At 38.1% G+C, this 23265-nt stretch overlaps 1 protein-coding gene across 1 annotated transcript in view; it reads right to left on the bottom strand.

Moving 5' to 3' along the window:
- Positions 1 to 4444: 4444 nt before the first annotated feature.
- The window catches only part of slc27a6 (solute carrier family 27 member 6), a 52481-nt gene continuing 33660 nt past the window's right edge, over positions 4445 to 23265 (bottom strand). Inside the window, exons 6-10 of the mRNA XM_078396089.1 lie at positions 16943 to 17033; positions 14485 to 14683; positions 12163 to 12260; positions 10592 to 10722; positions 4445 to 4756 (exon numbers count right to left, since the gene is read on the bottom strand). Of these exons, the coding sequence (XP_078252215.1) occupies positions 4580 to 4756; positions 10592 to 10722; positions 12163 to 12260; positions 14485 to 14683; positions 16943 to 17033 (696 nt within the window). The 3' untranslated portion in view covers positions 4445 to 4579. The remainder of the gene's footprint in view (positions 4757 to 10591; positions 10723 to 12162; positions 12261 to 14484; positions 14684 to 16942; positions 17034 to 23265) is intronic.

The raw sequence follows: 23265 nt of genomic DNA, 5'->3' as shown, positions 1-23265 counted from the left end.
TAGAGGAACTTTACTCCGTCCGCTGCCTCAGCAGAGCAGCCAACATCCTGAGGGATCCTTCCCACCCTGGTCATCAGCTGCTCGAACTGCTGCCCTCTGGTACACGGTTCAGGTCCATTACATCACGGACTAATAGACTCAAGAACAGCTTTTGCCCCAGCGTCATACGTGAGCTGAACACTGCCAGACACTCACATTAAACTGAATGGAAGGAATGGAACTGATCGGAACACTGTCAGTTACTTGTCAGAAAACATAAGCCTCAATTTAATACATGTTTACATCCTACTGCACTTATATTGCTTAACATTTGCTAAACTTATTATATGTTACACCCGACCGCACCTTATATTTAATTACATTATTTCTTTTATTTTTTTTAAAATGGCACTACCGATGCATTTGCAATATGTTAGCTCTCATTGCTGTGCAATAACTTGCTGTCTTGATTGCACTGTACACTGCCTTGACCGTATTGTAATTGTTTTGTCTATATTGTATTAGAGGTCAGTTTGTTTAATTCAGTCGATTAGGTTCAGCTTGTTATGGATAAAGGTTTATCCTTTGTACTGTCTGCTGTGTGTGATTGCATCATCTGGACTGCTTTAATTTCGCTGTACTTTGTGTAGTGACAATAAAGGTTTTTTACATTTTTTACATTTACATTAATAATTAATGTTTCAATGTTGCAGATTTTATGACTAATGCATATTATATCTTTTGTTTGAATAACTCAAGGCGTAAAACACAATAGTCTCAGCCGGTGAGGGGCGGCCCAGTGGTGCAGTTGCATCAGAGACCCGGGTTCAATCCTGACTATGGGTGCTGTCTGTATGAAGTTTGTAAGTTCTTGCTGTAACTGCGTGTGGTTTCTGCGTGTGCTCTGGTTTCCTCCCACATTCCAAATACGTACAGGTTTGTAGGTTAATCAGCTTCTGTAAATTGTCCCTAGTTTGTAGGATAGTGCTAGTTAGTGTACAGGGTGATCGCTGGTCAGCATAGATCGGTGGGCCAAAAGGCATGTTTCCATGCTATATCTCTCAAGTCTAAAGTCCCATGACTTTAATTCAAACCAATTTTATAGCATCAAATAAAAAAAGTCTGCCAACCAATTTTCTATCCATGTCAGCACCCTACCCCCATACCATGTGCTCTATCTTGCCCACTAATCTCCTATGTGGGACCTTATCAAAGGCTTTCTGAAAGTCCAGGTACACTACATCCACTGGCTCTCCCTTGTCCATCTTCCTAGTTACATCCTCAAAACATTCCAGAAGATTAGTCAAGCCTGATTTCCCCTTTGTAAATCCATGCTGACTCGGAACGATCCTGTTACCGCTATCCAAATGTTCCGCAAATTCTTCTTTTATAATTGACTCCAGCATCTTCCCCACCACTGATGTCAATTAATTACTGTATATAAAGTATATCTAAATATAAAAATCAAAGTTACATTGAATCTCAAACTTTACCTGCTGAAAAACTCTTAAAAATTCACTACTATTTTAGCAAAACTGTTATTTATATTGCAGAATTACTTAAGTTGTCTATAACTTTACTCTTGATGTCAATATGCCGATGACACTCAGCTTTACCTCCCCCTGAAACCCAACAACCAGTCAAATTTAAACAGCCTCTTACACTGCCTTGAGGGCATAAAATGTTGGATGGCACAGAACTTCCTCCAATTAAATGAGAGCAAGTCTGAGGTCATCCTATTCGGCCCCCCCGACTCCATCAAATTGATAACAGGCAGTCTTGGAAGTCTATCCTGCCTAGTCAAACCGCATGTCAAAAACCTCGGCATGATATTTGACTCTGCATTAAAATTTGATAAGCAAGTCAACGCTGTAGTAAAAGCCAGCTTCTTCCAACTTCGAACCATAGCTAAAATCAAACCTTTCCTCCAATTCGACGACACAGAAAAAATCATTCACGCTTTCATTTCCTCCCGCCTAGACTACTGCAACTCCCTATACACTGGGATCAGCCAATCTTCCCTGTCCCGCCTGCAACTGGTCCAAAACGCCGCAGCGAGACGCCTGACGGGTACCCGTAAAAGGGAACACATCACCCCGATTCTGGCCTCTCTCCACTGGCTCCCTGTACGGTACAGAATCAACTTCAAGCTCCTCCTATTCACGTATAAAGCCCTAAATGGACACTCCCCCCCCTACATCAAAAATCTTCTAACCCCCCTCTCTAACTCCAGGTCCCTCAGGTCGGCCGACTTGGGGCTACTCACTATCCCGCGGTCTAGGCTTAAGCTCAGGGGTGACCGCGCTTTTGCGGTTGCAGCTCCTAGACTGTGGAACAGCATCCCTCTCCCCATCAGAACTGCCCCTTCCATCGACTCCTTTAAGTCCAGGCTCAAAACCTATTTCTACTTTCTAGCGTTTGAGGCTCATTGAGGAGGCGCTGTGAACTGTTTGCGTGCTACTGTATGTTTCTTTTTTTTTTCCCATTGGAACCTAATCAGATGTACAGCACTTTGGTCAACGTGGGTTGTTTTTAAATGTGCTATACAAATAAAATTGACTTGACTTGAATACATATTCAAGATAAATCAACCATACAAAAAGGCTTCTAACCACATGAAGTCACAAAGAGATTGCTTGGAATTCCTTTCATATTTACATTAATATTTGCAGCACAATAGCTCAGTGAATAAATGCACCACCCAGATACTCAAACTGAGGAGAAAATAATTTCCAGATTTAATTCCAAAGTGTTTCTCAGTTCATTGATCTCAATCTAGCAGTAATTGCATAAATCCTTCTGGATTAGAAGATTGGGTGGGCATTCATTCTTAAATTCTGTGACAGGATTCTGGCTGGAAAATGTATATTAGGTTCAGTTGTGATGTTTCCTCCACAGACCGTGCAGAAAATAACTTGAATAATGGCAGGCAAGGTGAGGTGAAAGAGCTTTGTTGCTCCTTGGAATTGTTATCAAATAAAAGTTAACAATCCTCAAAATGTACAGTGTTTGCTCGGCTTTAACACTGAAGCTGAGCAAACAATGTCAAAAGGCATTGTTTAGACATCATTACTCAAAATTGTAGTTTGCAGTACCAAGTTATATATTGCATACTGAAGCAGGCTTTAATCAGATGATTGAGGTCTGTTTTGGAATTACTTGAGGGGTGAATCTTGCCTGATGTGCTGGCAAGGAGTACATGCCTCCATCTTCTTCCAGGTCGATTCTTCCCTGTAATTACTTTTATTCTTTCCCCATGTTGCCAATGTCCTCAGGTACTGCACCACACTCTCAGCCTCTCAGTGACAACCACCTGATTGTTTCCTTAAATGAAAGTGGTAGCAATTCAGGTGGATAATATTCCATCAAACAAATGCTTCCGAGATTTAAGAGTTTATGATTTTGATTTTTTTTAAAGTCATATTGTTATTTTCAATTGTTTTCTAGACCCCATTTTGACCAGGAATTTAGAATAGTGTGAAAAGGAGAGAACTTTAGAGTGCATTCTCCAGAATGACACAATTCCACTCCTCTTGAATTGTTCTTCAGCATGAATAGAGGGAAAGTAAATTGGAAGAAGCATAAGGAGCAATGAGTTGATGCATTATCAAGAACTGGCCATTGAAACCAAACTCCTTTGGTATTCTGATTCTTTCCCACACAACTGTGGTTGTATAGATTTGTGGTAGTATAAGTTTGCGTTAATGTCTTGATGGAATTTAACCCCAGGATTTCTTGCCCACTGGCATCTTAATGAATAGACCCTGTCCTTTGAGAGCATATTAGTGTATTGAGGGGTGAGCAGATTTGTGAGCAAAGGGAAATTAATTATAGTGGGCTCCTGGTTGTGGAATAATTCAGATCACAGGCTGGTGGAACTGGGTTATGGGGAATCCAGGTGTCCAAATTGCACAGTGTTATAATGATGGTGGAAATGATGTGAGGTTTATGGAGCAGCTGGATGAGCTCAGATGAAGAACTCCTCAAGCTCCTTCTGGTAAGCCACTTTCATGAAATGAATTCTGTCAACCTGCTTTGCCTACTTCAAATGCTAAGATTCCTGAGGCCTGGGAAGCTGGATATTTGTGATTAAACATGTTGTTTATGTACTGAATACTATATATAATTAGATCTTCTCGAAGTGGGACCTGGTCAGAATGCAAGGCACATGTAATAGTAGGAATTAAATGAGTACTGTAATTAAGATTACAACTATGAATTTAACATAGATTATTGGGATCTGGATTCCTGAAATGTAATAATTTATACGAATCATATCAGTACTGCAGGACATCACAAAAAAAACACCTGGGAGCATTACTAATTTATCCAACTAAAAAAATCCAATTCCGATTTTTATTAAAATAGTTTATTAACTATTTTTTAAATGTATTTAATATCAACAATGCATTTTGTTACTGAACTACAAGTTAAAACTTATGTACAAGTTTAAAAAATCCTGCAAAATTACATCTTCTGATAAAATGTTGATAAAATACAATTGCTATTAAAATTAATGTTACAAAACTATTTGACGATCAAATGAACACTTTGGATTTTTGTGATCATAATAGCAAAATTTGCCAAATTTGAAGACGGCTCATAATTTTATTTTGAATGACAAAATATCGTTGTACATTTCTTCTGTCATAGAAATGTAAGATTTCTCAGAAGTATCCAGGAAATACAAGGGATTACTTATTATTTTAGGATTAAATGCTTCTGCTACCAAATTGATTTTTTTCCTCTTGAATGTTCCAGTCATCTCCATGGTTTTCTAAATTGTAGTAAAACAAATAGAACCAGGTTACAATTTGATTTTTTTTCTCACCAAAAAATCATCTACTGTAATTGTAGTGCCCATTCTACCTTTATCTACAGTTATCAAAAGGTTTCAATGGCTCAGAGTCGTTGGGTTATACTTAACAGAAACCGGTCCTTCAACCTAACTTGTCCATGCCATGATGCCCCATCTACACTTGTCCCATCTGCTCACGTTTGATACAGATCCTTCCAAATGCTTCCTCTCCGTGTATCTGTCCAAATGTCTTTTAAATATTGTTATCGTACCTGCCTCAATCACCTGCTCTGGCAGCTCATTGCATATACCCACCACCCTCTGAGAAATGTTGCCCAGCAGGTTGTTATTAAATCATTCCCCTCTCACCTTGAACTCTCCTGTAGTTCTTGATTTCCTTACCCTGGGTAAAATGCTCAGTGCATTCACCCTATCTATTCCCCTCATGATTTTATACAGCTCTATAAGATCACCCCTCCATTCCAAGGAATAAAGTCCTAGCCTGCCCAACCTCTCCCTATAGTTCGGGGTCTCTGTGAATTTGGGTTAAAGTCCGCATTGCAGCCATCAGTCTTTGTTGGGAACTGACATAATTATAGAAGATTGGAGCTACAAAGACGTACAGGTATGTAGGTTAATTGGCTGGGTAAATGTAAAAATTGTCCCTAGTGGGTGTAGGATAGTGTTAATGTACGGGGATCACTGGGCGGCACGGACTTGGAGGGCCGAAAAGGCCTGTTTCCGGCTGTATATATATGATATGATATGATATGGAGCACAAAATCTATTTGTACCTTATACCGATTCAAATAGCCCATTTGCTTATCTTGTTATGTTGTGGAACAAGGCGATACTGGAAGACACTGCATTCTGGGATAGCCCTGATCATGGGATGCCAAATCATGATCATGGTACGGTGATTAATCCAAATCACAAGGAATCTGGGTGTCCAGTTCATGTAGCTCAAGTGTGATGTTAAACAGGATCGGGGATGGTTGGGTTGGAAAAATTATAGATTACTATCCTATCATTTTTCTAGGACTATTCAAAATAGTTTCCACTATCTTCTTGCTAAAGACATGTAAAATGTGTACTTCATATGTACTTTGGATAGGCTTTAATGACAACTTGTCCATTTTAGAAATGCAATTTCAATCCCTATTGATTATGAAAGATGTTTTCAACAAATGCCTCTAAATTAGTTGTCAATGATTCCCAAATGACAAATAACTTCAATGAATATTTACAATAGCATTAGCATTTGGATTATGGATTACTATTGATAGATTTTAAAATTTTCTTCCATTACAAAGTGATTTTTAAAAAAAATCCTTTTAGCACATTTCCTTCTTTCATCCACATTTCCAACACAGAGTGCTAGGAGGTTACGAACATTTTCATTTCAAAACTTTCTGCCCATCCTTGATTGATTGAAATTACTCACCTTTTTTAATTACCTTTAGGGCAGATGCCACAGTTGCCTTCATGATTTAAAATTACCCCATCAGTCATATCTCAATTATTTTACATTCCACATTACATTCCATTGCACAAAAAATATTTTCTTAAGAAAAAAGTATCAACCTATCCATGTATGCTACAGTGCCCTCCATAATGTTTGGGACAAAGGTCCATCATTTATTTATTTGCAATGTCATGTAACTGAAAGTAGTTATGTTTAGTATTTTGTTGCATATCCTTTGCATGCAATGACTGCTTGAAGTCTGCGATTCAAGGACATCACCAGCTGCTGGGTGTCTTCTCTGGTGATGCTCTGTCAGGCCTGTATTGCAGCCTTCTTTAGCTTATGCTTGTTTTGGGGACTAGTCCCCTTCAGTTTTCTCTTCAGCATATAAAAAGCACGGTCAATTGAGGTTCAGATCGGGTGATTGACTTGGCCACTCAAGAATTGACAATTTTTTTACATATAAACATGGAAAACAGGTGCAGGAGGAGGACATTTGGCCCTTCGAGCTAGCACTGCCATTCATTGTGATCATGGCTGATCATCCACAATCAGTAACCTATGCCTGCCTTCTCCCCATCTCCCTTGATTTTGATGGAATTTTAGCTTGGAAAAACTCCTTTGTTGCTTTTGCAGTATGTTTGGAATCATTGTCTTGCTATAGAATGAACCGCCGGCCAATGTTTTGAGGCATTTGTTTGAACTTGAGCAGATAGGATGTGTCTATACACTTCAGAATTCATTATGCTACTACCATCAGCAGTTGTATCATCAATGAAGATAAGTGAGCCAGTACCTTCAGCAGCCATACATGCCCAGGCCATAACACCGCCACCATCGTGTTTCACAGATGAGGTGGTATACTTTTCAACTTGGGCAGTTCCTTCTCTCTGCCATACTTTGCTCTTGCCATCACTCTGAAATGTTAATCTTTGTCTCATCTGTCCACAAGACCTTTTTTCCAGAACTGTGGTTGCTGTTTTGAGAACCTTAGCAAACTGTATCCTGGCCACCCTATTTTTGCAGCTAACCAGTGGTTTATATCTTGCAGTGTCGTCTCTGTATTTCTGTTCATGAAGTCTTCTGCAGACGGTGGTCATTGACAAATCCACACCTAACTCCTGAAGAGTGTTTCTGATCTGTCAGACAGGTGTTTGGAGATTTTTCTTTATTATAGAGATTCTTCTGTCATCAGCTGTGGAGGTCTTCCTTGGCCTGCCAGTCCCTTTGCGAGTCGTGAGCTCACCAGTGCTCTTTCTTCTTAATGATGTTCCATACAGTTGATTTTGGTAAGCCTAAGGTTTGGCTGATGTCTCTAACAGTTTTATTCTTGTTTCTCAGTCTTACAATGGCTTCTTTGACTTTCATTGGCACAACTTGGTCCTCATGTTGCTAAACAGCAATAAAAGTTTCCAAATGTGATGGAAAGACTGGAGGAAAGACTAGGTGCTGAGAGCTCTCTTATACCTGCATTAAGGAGGCATTTAAACACACCTGAGCAATTACAAACACCTGTGAAGCCATGTGTCCCAAATGTTATGGTGCCCTGAAATGGGGGGACTATGTATATACAAAGCTATAATTTCTACAGGTTGAAACCAAAATGTATAAAAATACCCTTTAATAAAATCTGACGATATGTACTTTAACCACATGTGATTTTTTAATCTTACTAATCACAAATTGTGGAGTACAGAGGCAAATAAATAAACGATGGTAATTTGTCCCAAACATTATGGAGGGCACTGTAAAATCAAAGTCATTTTTGCCTGCTTTTTTGCTCGCACAGTAATACCAAAATAGTCCCGATTAAATCACAAATAAAATCTTTAGTGGCTTGGACCAGAGATGCCCATCTGTGTCAGAAATTCAGCAGTTTCCACATCATTCATCAGTCAAACAGTCCATACATATTCACAGCACTTTTCCAAGCTCTACATCCATCAGCTCTTCTCCACAGTTCATTTAATTTAAATCTATTCAACAAAATAGTCTCTCCACTTTTGTGGTATAGAATTCCGCAGATTCTAGTGGAAATTAGAGTGGAAAAAAATTACTTCCCCTCAGTCGTGAATGTCTAACTGCATGACCCGAGTGGGTAACTCCATTGTTCTAAATTCCCCAGACCCAAAACATTAGCTGTTTCTCTTTCCACAGATGCTAGAACTGACATTTCTATTCATCATGTGTTTTTCCAATCATAGCTGAATAGATGAAGTGAGACACAAATTGAAAAGTCACCTTACTTCATAGCTGGTCAGTTAACAATCATAACCAGGTTCAATTAAATAGAAAATAGTAATAATTATGCTACATATTCGCTATCTGATCTGCTAAGTGTTTCTTGTATTATAGAACATTAAAAAGTACAGCACAGTAACAGGCCCTGTCGATAACACCAAACATAATGCTAAAATAAACTAATCCAGACCTCCCAACATTTGATTTCACAAATTCATAATTTTGATGTCTAAAATTCAGAATTTTATATCAAAATTCATAATATGTACATGTACAATGTCTGGCCTATAATGAGTATATTCTGCTATTTATAGAAAGGTTATTCAACAGAAATACTTTTTATAACACAAAGAAAAAATGCTTTATTTTGTCTTTTCTATTTTGCTTTTACCTTAAACATCCCCATTCTCTTGGTATTGAATAAAAGAACAATGGTCATAAAATGTATGACTAAGTTATGAAGAAAGAGTTTCATTTAAAACTGCACATACCTAACTTAATTGAAGACATACTTGCTCCAGTGGTCTTCAACAGCAAATCACAACAGTCCATGTCCCCCCCACCTCCCCTACTCCCCCACTACCCTCCCCCCCATCCCCCTCCCCCACACTCCCACTCTACTCCCACTCCTCCCCACCCCTCCCCCCTACTCCTCCCCACCCCCTCCCCCTTTCCCCCACCCCCCTCCCACTCCCTTCCTCCACCCCCCATTCCTCCCTCCCCTGCCCCCCTCCCCCACACCCCAACCCCCCCCTCCCCATTCACCCACCCCACCCCCTCTCAACATCAGCAGGCCTCATGCTACGCAGCGAGGCCAGGCCAGCGGCCAGCAGCCAGGCCAGTGACGAGGCATGTGCTTTTCGGAAAAATGTGAGGCGAAATCGGAATGGCGGAAATGAAATAAGAAAGCGGAAACTTTCCGCCAAATTCAGAAGGGTTGGGAGGTCTGCTAATCTCATCTGCCTAAACTGGATCTTCTTTTACTTTAAATTTCTTGTTGATTGTTTTAAGCCAATGGTTTCTCATTCAGCTGCACATCTTATCAGAACAGTTTAATCTTCATACTTAGTTCTTACTGCTCTTCATTTGCACCACACTCCTTATCGCATCAGCTTTCACAAATACAATTATTTGGTTTCATTCCAATGCTGCAATGCTTAGTTCTATAACTATCACTGTTGGCGTTAGATCACTCGCCTATCAATTCCTGGCTGAGTCTGTGCTTTCTCCAACTGAATTCTGACTTAGACAAAATCATTTTGTTTGTCTCTGTTTATGCCTATTATGAATTTGGATTTGAGGCAAACTTCTTTGCTAGCAAAAATAGTTATAGCCACTGCAAGTGAATACCACTGCATTATACCAAACAATATTACCTCAATGATTTAGGGTGTAAAAATAGTACATACTAGATCTGAACATTTGTATCTATCATTACTTACTCCAATCATTTTTGAAGGTAAGACTGAAGGTAACACACATTGCTAACTTGCTTTTCTTTGTAGATAGTCAGTTCTCAGTCGTGATCAGATTCAATTAAATAAAAAACAGTAAAAATTATATAAATGTTAAACAATCCCTATCAGTGAGTGCTTAACTCTGAATCATCCTCCTGCTTACTTTACTCAGTGGCTGGACAAATTGTGTCCTTTATTTGTTTGTTTTGTTTTAAAAGTCAACTGATTATGCTATTCAAAGTACAAAGTGCTGGAGGAATTCAGCGAGTCAGGCAGCATTTGTGGAGGGTAAGCACAGGTGACGTTTTGGGACAGTATCTTTCTTCAGACTTTTCTGCACAGTTGTAAGACCTGTTGAGTTACTCAGGCACTCTGTGTTTTGCTCAAGATCCCAGCATCTGCAGTTCCTTGTGGCTTGATTATGTTATTCCTTGTTTTTATTGTTCCCTTGATTAAAAAAAAATTTCTATCTTGTTTTTTAAGTCACTTTAAAAGCAACAGCACTTTAGAATTGAAGATGAAAACCCTCCTGTGATATTCAGCTATGACCAAATATATCCCATTCATATTTGGTAGAATGAATGACCCTTTGAGTGTGAAGTCAAACTTCCTTAACATGCTAAACTGATTAAAGTATCTGCAAGCATTGACCTGGATTCTTAGGAAGCGCGGGTAAGCATAGATTGGCAGATATTTCACCACATGGTTATATACTTTATTCCCGTCAAATTCTTGATCTGTTTTCAGGATAATTGCTGCCATTCCTATCCTGCCTTCATATCCTGTGAGAAGGAAATGAAATGGTTAATTAACATTTGGCCAACCAAGTTAAAAATAAGAAAAAAGCAAATGAATCATTTGTCCCATACCCAATTTAAATATACATTCAGATCTCTTCAAATCTCTCATTTGGTACAAACTTAAATGCATCACTTTTCATTATTTCTTCCCCAAATTCCATAAGTTGTAATCTAGCAATACTCTAAAAAGCTTTAATGCTTTAACAGTTTTTTCCATTTCACCCCTTTATGATGAGAAGGATTTCCTGTATAAATTATTAATTTCCTATAACGCAATGACCAATGCTACCTCCCTCCCTTGTGTCCCCCACCCTAACTCCTATCACACCATGACTTAAGAAGCTTATACCAAGTCTCCAATGTGATCATAAACTCCTTCTCAAAAACTTCAGCCGTCGTTTACTCTTAAGGAATAGTTTTTGCACTCTATGATGAATTTCCGAAGATAAAGCTTAAGGCAGTAACTTTTCCCCCTCAATTATATGATTGACACTTTGAACATGTGAAATTGCAAATGAATTGGTTTCAAAATAACAATAACCACAAATTAGGGGATTCAAGTGAAAACAGAGTTGACAAAGGCAAAGAGAAGAAAACAAAATGATTTGATATAAAAAGTTCAGTTTACTCTCCAACAGGGTTAAGAAAGATTGGATTTGGAGCAGAAACATTAAGAATGGTGACAGGGAGATGTAACAAGAGGATAAAGGATGAGCAAGACATTAAGTATGACAAACAATACTAAGAAATAGATTCCTCTGCAGATTTCTGCAAGCCACTTCTCAAAACCATTCACTATTTTTCTTTGGTTCCTGCGAATCTTTTGTTAAAGTGAAGGTAAATAACAAGGAAAAGTTTTCTTTGAATCAACTCTTTTTTTCCCAAGGAAAATAAATCACTGAGTTGCCACTGTGTTTTCAAAAACAAATAAAAACACTTCAACTCTGTGATTGCCTTCCACCCTTCACTGGAACCCATTATTTTTTTCATCCATTGTATACTTTGAATCAGAGATAGGGCACAGAAGTAGTGTTTTGGTTCACTAGGCCCGCACCACCCATTAATCATCTATTTACACTAATTCCACTTTAGTCTTCCCACATTCCCATCAATTATCCGCAAGATTATATCACTCACATACACACTTGGGGGAATTTACAGTGGCTAGTTAATTTATCAATTGAAGCACCCAGAGGAAATTGAAGCACCCAGAGGAAATGCATGTGATCACGGAGATAATGTGAAAACTCCACACAGCCAACACCCGAGGTCAGGATTAAACTGTCACTATGGGCATTAGTAGATCTGCTAGCTACACTTTTCTGCTACCTGAAATACACTAGTACATGATTTGTAAGACCTGACTGCTACAATTAACAAAATAATTAAATCAAAGCCTATTTTTATGCAGTCATTCTTCACCTGTAATAACTATGCCATACACATTGGCTTCTTCCACCATGTCCAGCATTTCAATTACTTCAGCCACTTCTGTGGTTGCAACATTTTCCCCTTTCCATCTGAAAAAGAATGACATTCGGGAAAGAGAGCTATTTTTTAAGACATCAATTAGGTCCAATATTTTATGGGTCATGCATTTGCATTTAGCAAACTTTTTTTTCTGAGAAACTGGATCCATGTACCCATGTTTAATGCATGGAGTACATAAAAGCTGTTATGCCCACATCATGCATCTTCAAGGATTATTTCCAGATTAATCAGTTACCATCAAAAAATACGCTGGGCTGATGTTTTTGAGCATCAGTTGCACAACAACAACATCATAGGTTGAGAAGCACATCTGTCCCCTGCTGAGGAGGAACTTGGATTGGGGGTAGGGGAAGCCATAATCCATGCACATACCAACGATAAAGGTAGGATTGATAAAATGGTTTGGTTTAAGGCGTTTGAGCAGCTAGGATCCAAATTAAAAAGCAGAAGCACAAGAGGTAATCATTTAAAATTAACAACACATGAGGAGGATCGTGGAGGTGAATATGCAGTTTTGTGGTTAAAGCAATTGGCGATGGAGAAGAGGGTTTTGTAACATTAGTCATTGGCATTAGTACTGAGGAAACAGAGAAACATTTTAAACCGCAACCATGGCTTTCAAAAAAACCCTATTAGATTCTAAGTGGAACCATGTAGATTTGTCAGAAAAATATTGGTATCAGAATTATTTATTCATAAAATGCTGGAGTAACTCAGCAGGTCAGGCAGCATCTCAGGAGAGAAGGAATGGGCGACGTTTCGGGTCGAGACCCTTCTTCAGACTGATGTCAGGGGGGCGGGACAAAGGAAGGATACAGGTGGAGACAGGAAGACAGTGGGAGATCTGAGAAGGGGGAGGGGAAGAGAGGGACAGAGGAGCTATCTAAAGTTGGAGAAGTCAATGTTCATACCGCTGGGCTGCAAGCTGCCCAGGCGAAATATGAGGCGCTGTTCCTCCAATTTCCGGTGGGACTCACTATGGCACTGGAGGAGGCCCATGACAGAAAGGTCAGACTGGGAATGGGAGGGGGAGTTGAAGTGCTCAGCCACCGGGAGATCAGATTGGTTAATGCGGACTGAGCGCAGGTGTTGAGCAAAGCGATCGCCGAACCTGTGTTTGGTTTCGCCGATGTAAATAAGTTGACATCTGGAGCAGCGGATGCAATAGATGAGGTTGGAGGAGGTGCAGGTAAACCTCTGTCTCACCTGGAAAGACTGTTTGGTCTTGGCACTGAATGCTGCTAAATCCCCAGGGACTGATGACACAGGATGGGTGATTGCCTGTGATCATGCTAGTCACAAAATTCAATGATGACTTAGATAAGGAAAGGAAAATAATGGTCCTAAATTTGCTAATGACACAAAACTGAGTGGGAATGTTAATTGTGAGGAGAATGCAAAATACTTGTTTGATTTAAACATTTTATATGCATAGGCAAGGCTGCAGCAGGCAAAGTATAAGATGGGTAAATATGAAGGTACCAACTTCGGTAGGAATAGCAGAAAGGCATTTTATATCAATAATAATAAATAGGAACATATTAATGTACAAAGAGATCAAGTCTCCTTGTATACCATTACTGAAAGCAAACACACAGAGGCAGCCAGTAGTTAAAACATAAAGAAAAAGATTGTGAATGTAGGAGAAAGTATATAAAGTAGCATTGCTTTACTTTTTACATATTTTGCTAAATGTCTTGATTTTTGTCAGAATAGAGCGGGGGTTAGTTCGGCAGGCAGCATATCATTAGCGTACCAAAATAGTGAAAACTCCCATTTTTGCAGGGATATTTCTCTGAATGAGTGGTATACTTTCTTTAGATTACATTAATTCTTTGTTGAAATAAGGCACTGTTTTGAAAAAAAAGCTGTGAAGTTTTTTTCTCCCAATATGCAATGAAAGCAGATGGACCTCAATTTTCATTCTGGAGGTATGCAATTTCTGTTGTGGACTTTTGATATGACATCTGTAGTACTTATTTTGGACCCGTGGATGACTGGAAGTTCTTTCATGCATATTGAATTTCACAATGTGTAAGATATCAAGTGATTTGACAGTGCAGTTAGCGAGCGTGAAAACCAATGCTCTCATAACATGAAGTAAAATAAACACAATTTTATCCTAATTCAACAATATGATCTTTCCAATTTTAGTAAAGTAGGAATAAAAAGTTGCTATCTTAGCCTCTGGCTGCTAACATAAATGAACTTGGCTGAATGATTTAAGATGTTCCACAGTTTATAATCTTTTACCTAAAGGTGTCCCCAATCCGATCATGAAAGTAAATATAGCCATCTTCGCTCTCAGCCAACAGGTCTCCAGAATTGAAGTACACGTCACCCTTTGTAAATACGTCTCTGAGGAGCTTCTGTTCTGAAAACTTCTTGTTTCCAGCATAACCACTGAATGGATTCCACTTAGTCACCGAAGATATGAGGAGTCCAGTCTCACCTACCGTGGGGGAGAACGGGTTGATTCAAACACTTTGCGAGAGGAACACAATAAAAATGCAATCTTAATTGGAATACAATTCCCTGTACATGGGCACGACTCCAACTACATTTGGAAGTTCAATACTTGTCTTTATCGATTTGTGTCCACTAAAGCGTTATTTGATTGTTTTGGCTGTTGTGCTGCATGTTGTAATATGATAGCAGATTTTTAAAAAACAAGACATCAGAATGGGAATGGAAAAGTCAGCCCCAACTTGCTGCACCATCAAGTTTGCTTCCAGTGAGGTTGTACAAGGACACCCAGGTCCTTTGATGTCAGCAAGTTCCAACAGCAACAAGACAAAGGCAGTGAGTGAAGAACCAAAGTCTATAAGGCATCAGTGCTGTGTGTGTTGTCAGCATGCATAGGTGATCGGTGGGTATTTATTTCCAGTCTCTTCAGATCGGCCAAGAGATTTAAATCATGGGATATTACTGAAGCTAAGGAGTGCAGGTTTAAAATAATTAAATCCAAACTAATTAATTAAATGGAACAGATATGGCTAGACAGACAATGTGACATAGCTACAACATATGAGCACTGGTGAAAAGCAGAACTACAGAGACAATAAAACCTCACATTACGAATCTGAGCCACATGCAAATTGGCAGAGAGTAATTGAGATCAGTGGGGTAAACGTTTGTCTCAAAGACAGGTGTAGGAGCAATTGTTTCATGGAGCACTGGCGACAGACCTGGTGGAAGAGTGCTGTTCCATTGAGATGGGCTTCATTTGTTTAGAGACACAGATGGGCCAATGTTCAGGCAGATTGCATAACCAAGAATATACGGAAGGAATTACATTAATTAAAGGAGGAAAGGGTTCACGGAAAGAGAAGTTTAATAAATCAAAAGCAATCAGAAAACAGTGGTACAGGTAGTGAGGGGGCAAATGAAATTCAAAGCGTGACATGAGGGAAGAAGGTAAACATAAAAGTATGAAGCGGGTATTGGAATTAGAGTAAACAACTACCATAAAAGCTCAAATGTTAAGGCAAAAAATATAAATGTAACAAGGTAGAGGAGTTTATATGTGATAGATGCTGGTTTACACTGAAGATAGACACAAAATGCTGGAGTGACTCAACAGGACAGGCAGCATCTCTGGAGAGAAGGAATGTGTGACGTTTTGGGTCGAGACCCTTCTTCAGACAGAGTATATTTCGTCTGATTCACTGCGAAATCTCCTCAAGGTATGCCAACTTTGAAGAAGTTCTCTTCCTCTCTCCGACGAGAAATGGAAATAAATAATTAAGATAGTTATTACAGAGATATGGTTTTAGGGTGACCAGGACTAGGAACTCAATATTTCAAGTTATTTAATGTTCTTAAAGAATAGGCAAAAAGCGAAAGGAGGTGGAGTAAAGTTGTATCACAAAAGTATCAGAGAGTAATGATATAAATTAAGTGGTGCGTAATGTGGGACTTGTTCGGGTGAAATAAGGAATAGCAGAGAAATGAAGACAAAGGTAGAAGTCTTCCATGTAACCCTGAAGTCTAACAGTTGGGTGAATCATGAAAAGAGAAATGCCATTGGCCTATTGGAAGGGAAATGCAATTATCATGTTATTATCCACAAATTAACTGGTGTTATCACTGTGCAAGAGAAATTTGTGCAGTGCGTCAGGAATAGTTTCTTAGAGCAACACATTAAATATGTGGGCAGGTTTTGTAGATTTGGTCATGTGAAATGTGGTACAATTAATATCAAATCTGGTATTTAAGGATCCTTCAGAGATCAGTGGTCATAACTTGATAGAAGTCCAGATAAATTTGAAAGAGAAAACATTTTTTTGTCCAAATCCAATGTCCTCCACTTAAATGAGAGCAATTACAAAGATATGAAGAAAGAGTTGGCTGCAGTGGAATTGGAAAATAGGATGAAGGAAATGTCAATGGAGCAGAAAAGGCTGATATTTAAGCAACTATTTCATAATGCTCAGTAATTTAAAGGAATTTATCCAGAAAGGTCATCGAAGGAGTCATGAAAAATATTACACCAAAAATGGAAGCACCAAAAGCAGTTAAAACTAGTGGTAAATAGAAAGTGAGAATTTTTCAGGAACCAAAGGTTCCTGGCAGTAAAGAACATGTCATAGGCTTCTGGATATGAAAGTGCTTTTAAATACTTCCTTTTTTTTAAAGTTACATGTCTGTGCAACATTATGAATAATGAAGGAATAAATTGCCATGCTTTAGATTTTGAATGTAAACATACCTTTGTTAACTATTTCACATCTTCCTTGATCATTCCTTATGGGCATTTCATTCTGGACATCATATTTCACCAGTTTATAAGATAGAAATGTCTGAAGAACAAAATGATTGGAATAATTAATTTTAATATTATTACACCAGATGCAGGATAAGAGTAGCTATTGCAGATTAAATATTTAGTTCTACAACATCATAAAAATCTTTTTAAAAATTGCATTTTTAGTAAACATTTAAATTATCTCAATGTTAAGGCCAGCTGACCACACAGCCTTTCAAAACACTAGCCGCTTTAAACTGTTGTCAAGACAATAATGGTTAGTGAACCTGGGCACTTTGTTCTAAGTACTTTCAATATGACCACATTAATGCCTTCTCTATTAAAATAATAACATAGACATAGCCTCAAACCATTCAAAAAGTGTTTGTGGCAATGTTATAAAAGCTCTAATTAATGAATGAGAAACAAGAGAAGGTCAACTAATATCAGATTCAGAACTTCATTAACTTAGCAACAACTGGACGTAGAATTACGGTATTGAATATAAGAATACCAATATAAGAAGACAAAATCATCTGATGAGAAAATACTAAGCAAACATTAACAGCAAAATCAACTCTCTTTTACCTTGTTAAAATATCAAGGTAAATTTATCAATATCAATCTTTATTTATAGTCTTTTATTGTCCACTGTTATTTTTAAATAAGTCTTGTGAATATGTAACAATTATTTTATTGTACATTTGATGTAATCAAACACACAGTTGGTCTTCACTAAAGAGTCAGCACATGTTCTGAAGCCCCTGGACTTTATGTATTACCTATTCAAACAGCTCTGCAGTTGTGAGTGCACACCACTGCTCAATGCATGGCAATCATCATAGGAATTTCTTCCTGTCTGATCCATGGATAGCTATCACTCTGAAGTGGTTGACAGAATCCGAATAAGCAATGGTTTCAAGTCAGGATATCTGATATCTGCACTCTGAATTTTTACCCCAAAATAAGTCTGTGAGGTGAAGAATCCTTTACTATGTTATTCAAGTTCCTGTTACTTTCAAGTGGAGGGTTTGTTGATTTTGTTTAGCTCTCTCAAGTGGCAGCCAGATAAATGGTGAAGTACTGCATTATGTTTGATTATACATCTACGGGTGAGGACATTGCTTCCAGTTGTATCTTGCACTGGAGATCTGAAATTAAGCCGAGCAACTGCCATATCACATCAAACTGTTTACATTAAAAATTGTCCCTAGTGGGTGTAGGATAGTGTTAATGTACGGGGATCGCTGGGCGGCAAGGACTTGGTGGGCCGAAAAGGCCTGTTTCCGGCTGTATATATATGATATGATGATATGATTTAATCATGTGAGCCAAGCTGTTGCTTGCTTGCAGATTTCCAGTGCAAAGTGCAACAGAAAGGAACACCCATATCACATCAAACTATTTACATCAATCATTCGTACAGTACTGGCAAATTTTGATAAAAGGAAACATACATATTTGAAAGAAGAAATAGTGGTATTGATATCAATATAGCCATTAATGGTCCCATGCTCAACAATGCTCTTTTAATTTTGATATCTAACATTTGCAAAGTAGATCAGTGGCAAATCAAAATTCCCCTTTTCTTATTTTATGATTACCGATAAAATAATTACTTGTTTACCTGGCGATTCCACGTCTATATTGAAATTTACCATTTTCTTATTTAGGACCAATTGGTATTGGGAATCATACTTATGCAGTCAGTCAGACATTACCTTCCCAGCCACATACGCATGGCATTAAAAATAACCACAAGAAAGATAACAAGGCAGAAATATTCAAGATCAATTTCTGTTCTCAGTAGTGGATTTCCTCATCATTATAATATCAGCCCCACTATACTGTTGCAATGTGGGCTGTTATAGGAAACCTGCTCATGAAACATGAAAAGCCATATCACCTTATACTGTTGGTTTCAAGCAACTGATGCAACTAATTAGCAATCTTTACCAGAAAATTATCAGACACCGAGTATTACCTTACAGTTACTTCAACGTACTTTTTTTTGTTAAGGTATCCATATGTTGGAATTACCTTTCACAGCCAATTGGACAAAAGACAGATCATTGTCCATAGAAACACAGAGACTGGTGACAGTGATTTTTCTTGATAAGATGGACGACAGTCAGTCACACCGATAATTAGAGACATCTCCTCAATTCAGATTATTTCAATGAAGAAAGTACAGCTACAATACTTAAATCCCACAAAATATCTGACTATTCAGCATGAAGTTGTTCCGGAAAGTAAAATGTCTTTCTATAGGACAAGCAGATTTCACAGATTTTCTATGAACAATATTGAAGTGCTTGTAAAGTAACATCCATTAACAACCCTATATCAGTAAGCTATGGTAAGAAAATAAAAATAGAGAACTCTTCCCCATAATTGTTTGCAAATTAGGATATACAATGCTATAAATTCTGGACAAACAATGAAATAAACAATGAACAATCAACAAATAAACAATGAAGTAGCAGTTTCTTACAGTGGACGTACATTGGAATACCTATTTGCCTGTAAATATGAATGTTAAGCAGGTCATTGGAACTGTTGACCGAGTACACAAGAATCTACTGTGTTGGGATTGGAGGTGATCGTAGCTTTGGGATTGCTGTGGAGCTGAGAAGAACACATTCTCCCCAATAGACCAACTTAATATCAATACCCAAAAATTAGCCCACTTTGTAAAATGTAAAACAGGTTAATTAATTCAAATGATTACAGCCCCATTATTATTTCATGCAGAACTATAAATATTCAATAGTTCTGGGATTTAGTAAGGCCAGTTTCATTCAGAAATTGCATTACAAAAATTCAACACATGAATTGATTTCAGAATTCATGAATGAAAAACCACAAAACATTAAAGCTGCAAATAAATTGGAGCATAATGATTGTATTTTAATTTGTGGCTCCTATTGTACGGAAGATGAAAGACTGTCTGTTTCTGTATCTCTGGTAAATGGAACAGTAGACAAAAAAGATTAAAGCAAACACAGGCATTCTTTATGAGTGAAAAGAAATTCAGCTTTCTTTTCCACAAGGCTTTGTGTTAAGCTTAGCCATTCTAGCATCAAACATAGAAATACAAATGTCTTGTTTTAACAAATGCATTGCCAAAGTTAATTTTGGTGTCCGAATTTAGAAGTTCCTAATTTTAATAGTGGGAAACTCTAACCCCTTCATAAACATTATTAAATAACCTTTAACTGTCTCTCTTTCGACATATACTTCCTGACCTGCTGAGTGTTTCCAATATTTTCTGCTTTATATAAGATTACCAGCATCAGAGTAATTTTATTTTCATTACATGGCTCTAACTACTTTAAAAGTGGGTCTTAATTTGAGTTGTTTTCATCCACCATTTTCTTGTCATAGAAAGTGGCAATGCGGTGATAGCTGATGGTTCCGGAGCAGGAATTGTACTGGGCTACTCTCATGCCTTATTGAACAGGGACAGTACTCCTGAGGATGTGATTATGTGGTATTGTAGCCAGGTGATCGTTGCATGACACCAACAATTATTGTTACATTTATCTTAAAAAGGTTAGCTTGCTTGTAGTTTTGCATCAGGCGCTGTTATTTGAGATGTTTCTTAGCACGAAAGCTATAATGCGCAAGCAAATAAAGGAGGGTAGGTTTCTAGAAGACAGATTCAGTGGGGCAAATTTAATTCTGTTAGTGATGCAAAGCAGTTCATTAAAGGTGCACCAATAATTAAACTAATATGTGTAATTTTCAAATTCACCCCATGACCAACAGTCATAGGTAGCCTATATGATGTAACATATTTTAATGTTAAGCTCTGCATTTTCAAAAACAAGATTTTCAAAGCTCTATGTTTGATGAATCTGCCAATACTTAATTTCTAACTTTGGTCGCAAAGCAAAAGAATGGACCACAATTGACACTGATCACATGCAATCCCTCTTCCTGACTCCAAGGGTTATAACTTGGAATCAGGATCTGTGTGAAGGTGACAACTCAATTGAGAACTTCGCTCAGGAGCAATCTCGACCAAACCAAGAGATTGCTTTATGGACATCAATCGTGATGTTTAGAAAAGTTTCCCTGGAACATATCTTCCCGAATTAGCTAGGTATGAACATTTCTCCCTGAATTGACTCAATTTATCGAGTCTTTTCATGGGATAACAAAAATTAAGAATTCCTCAACATCTTGGAGGCCGGCAATCAATCCTATAACTGCATTTCTCTTCTCACAATTTCAATTCTCAGATCCTAGAGTACTCTGTTTTTTTTTTACATAATCCCTCTTAAATAATGTTCTAGTTTGCACTTCAATATCTACCAACCACTTAATCAAAAACACAGATTTTCCAGTAGAGATCCTCACTCTTCATTCCTTCATTTGTGCACTAATGGAAACAATACTTAGCCATTGTTTATGACAAAATTGCAGGTTTTATTCAAGCCGATAGTTACTCACCTTCTAGTGTCATCCCATATTGCCAATGTTGCAGCCAGTTTCCCAAGGATTGTTGGGTTCTATTATCATAGCATTCTCTCTTTGGTCCATCCATCCATCCAAGCCTCAATGCCCTCACCTCCAACCCCCAAATCTGGTCAATAGATTCCCCTTTCCTCTGAGACTCCATCTCCTACCCTTACTCTCTAATCTTTCCAAACCACTCAGGCTCCATACTTTGTTCCTTCTCCCCCTCTTCCCAAACCATGATCCCTTCTTCCCAATCTTATCAGCTCATTATTGTGCTCTTTCCTTAATGATGCAAATTCCCTTCTCCCTGCCTGTTCACCCTGACATCACATCTCTGTTGCTTTCCTTCCTTCTTTCTTCACCAAGCAAACACATTTCTTCATCAGTTGGCATATTTTATGGTCAGTGAAAAACAACATCCTGATATTAGGCTCAGACAAGAGGGAATTCCTCTGGATGTGTGCGCATAGGCACCCAACCTTAATTATGATTCACCAGCCAGTTCCAAGGTATATTCCCACTGACCATAAAATATGCCATATGGTGAAGAAATGTTCTTGCGTGGTGAAGAAAGCAGGAGGGAAAGCAACAGAGATGTGATGTCAGGGTGAACAGGCAGGGGAAGGGGGTTTATATGTTTCTTTTGGGTGGAGAGAGGACTGGGGTGTTTAAATGTCAAAATAGTTCCTGAACTCTCTGTAAGGATTGTACTTTAGCCTCCAACCTGACCACCCTAAGTAAGAAAAATGGATCCAGATCATGGTGATTTTTAAATCTGAAAACAATATTTGCTTAAACAACCAAGCCAAAGCAGTACGTATTGCAAGAATTGAATGAGGCAGCTGTAAACAATAACCACTTTCTAATGTCCTACTATCAGACACAAGTCACACCTCGCTGGAAAATTAAAATATGCAACAATTTCTTGTCACAAATTGACTCAACCAACCTAGATTATTCCATTGAAAATAAATATTTTGAAGTTGCTTCATTAAATTTTTCATTGAGCTAAAAATTATGAAGTTGCATTAACAAAGCAAATAATTGTTTACTGTAATTGTTTAACCCCTTAAAAGCTCCACGATACAAATAGATTGGAGAGATGTTAAGTCAGTTAACATGAAAAACTAAGCACAAAATACCTCCAAGTAGTCAAATGAACAACATTTCACTTTGTCCCAGTTGGATTTATAACTTAAAATAGTTTCCAAGTACATAACAAAATTTCTTTTTGGCAATTTACTGTGACAGGAAAAGCACAATGTTAAATAGTTATGATTGGAATTTTTGGCGCTCAGCGGAGAATATACTTTTCTGTTAAATGAATATAAATTGTGCAGAGTGCTTTGGAGTTCATTTGTACATGTACTTTGTATGTACACACAAAATGCTGGAGTAACTCAGCGGGACACGCAGCATATCTGGAGAGATGGAATGGGTGACATTTCAGGTAGAGGCCCTTCTTCAGTCTGAAGAAGGGTCTCATAGAGATGCTGCCTGTCCCGCTGAGTTACTCCAGCATTTTGTGTCTACCTTCGATTTAAACCAGCATCTGCAGTTCTTTCCTACTCATCCTGTACTTTGTATGTTCCTGGTGGAATTTTACACTGCTGCTCATGAATCAAACAGGGGGTTAGTAATGATAAAAATCTGGAGTGAGAAGCTTGGAGTGGATGAGAAAAGTTTAGATTAATTATTGGATTTATGTAGCAATCAAAGAATCACTTTTGCAAATATTTAAACATTGATATTGCTAATAGTAATTTGTTAGGAAGCAGAATGTGGTTACCTCTCAAGTAACCCAGTCAGATTCAATTTAT

Source organism: Rhinoraja longicauda, chromosome 3 (genome assembly GCF_053455715.1).
Source record: "Rhinoraja longicauda isolate Sanriku21f chromosome 3, sRhiLon1.1, whole genome shotgun sequence".
NCBI lineage: Eukaryota > Metazoa > Chordata > Chondrichthyes > Rajiformes > Arhynchobatidae > Rhinoraja > Rhinoraja longicauda.
This window is presented reverse-complemented; position numbering and strand designations above follow the sequence as displayed.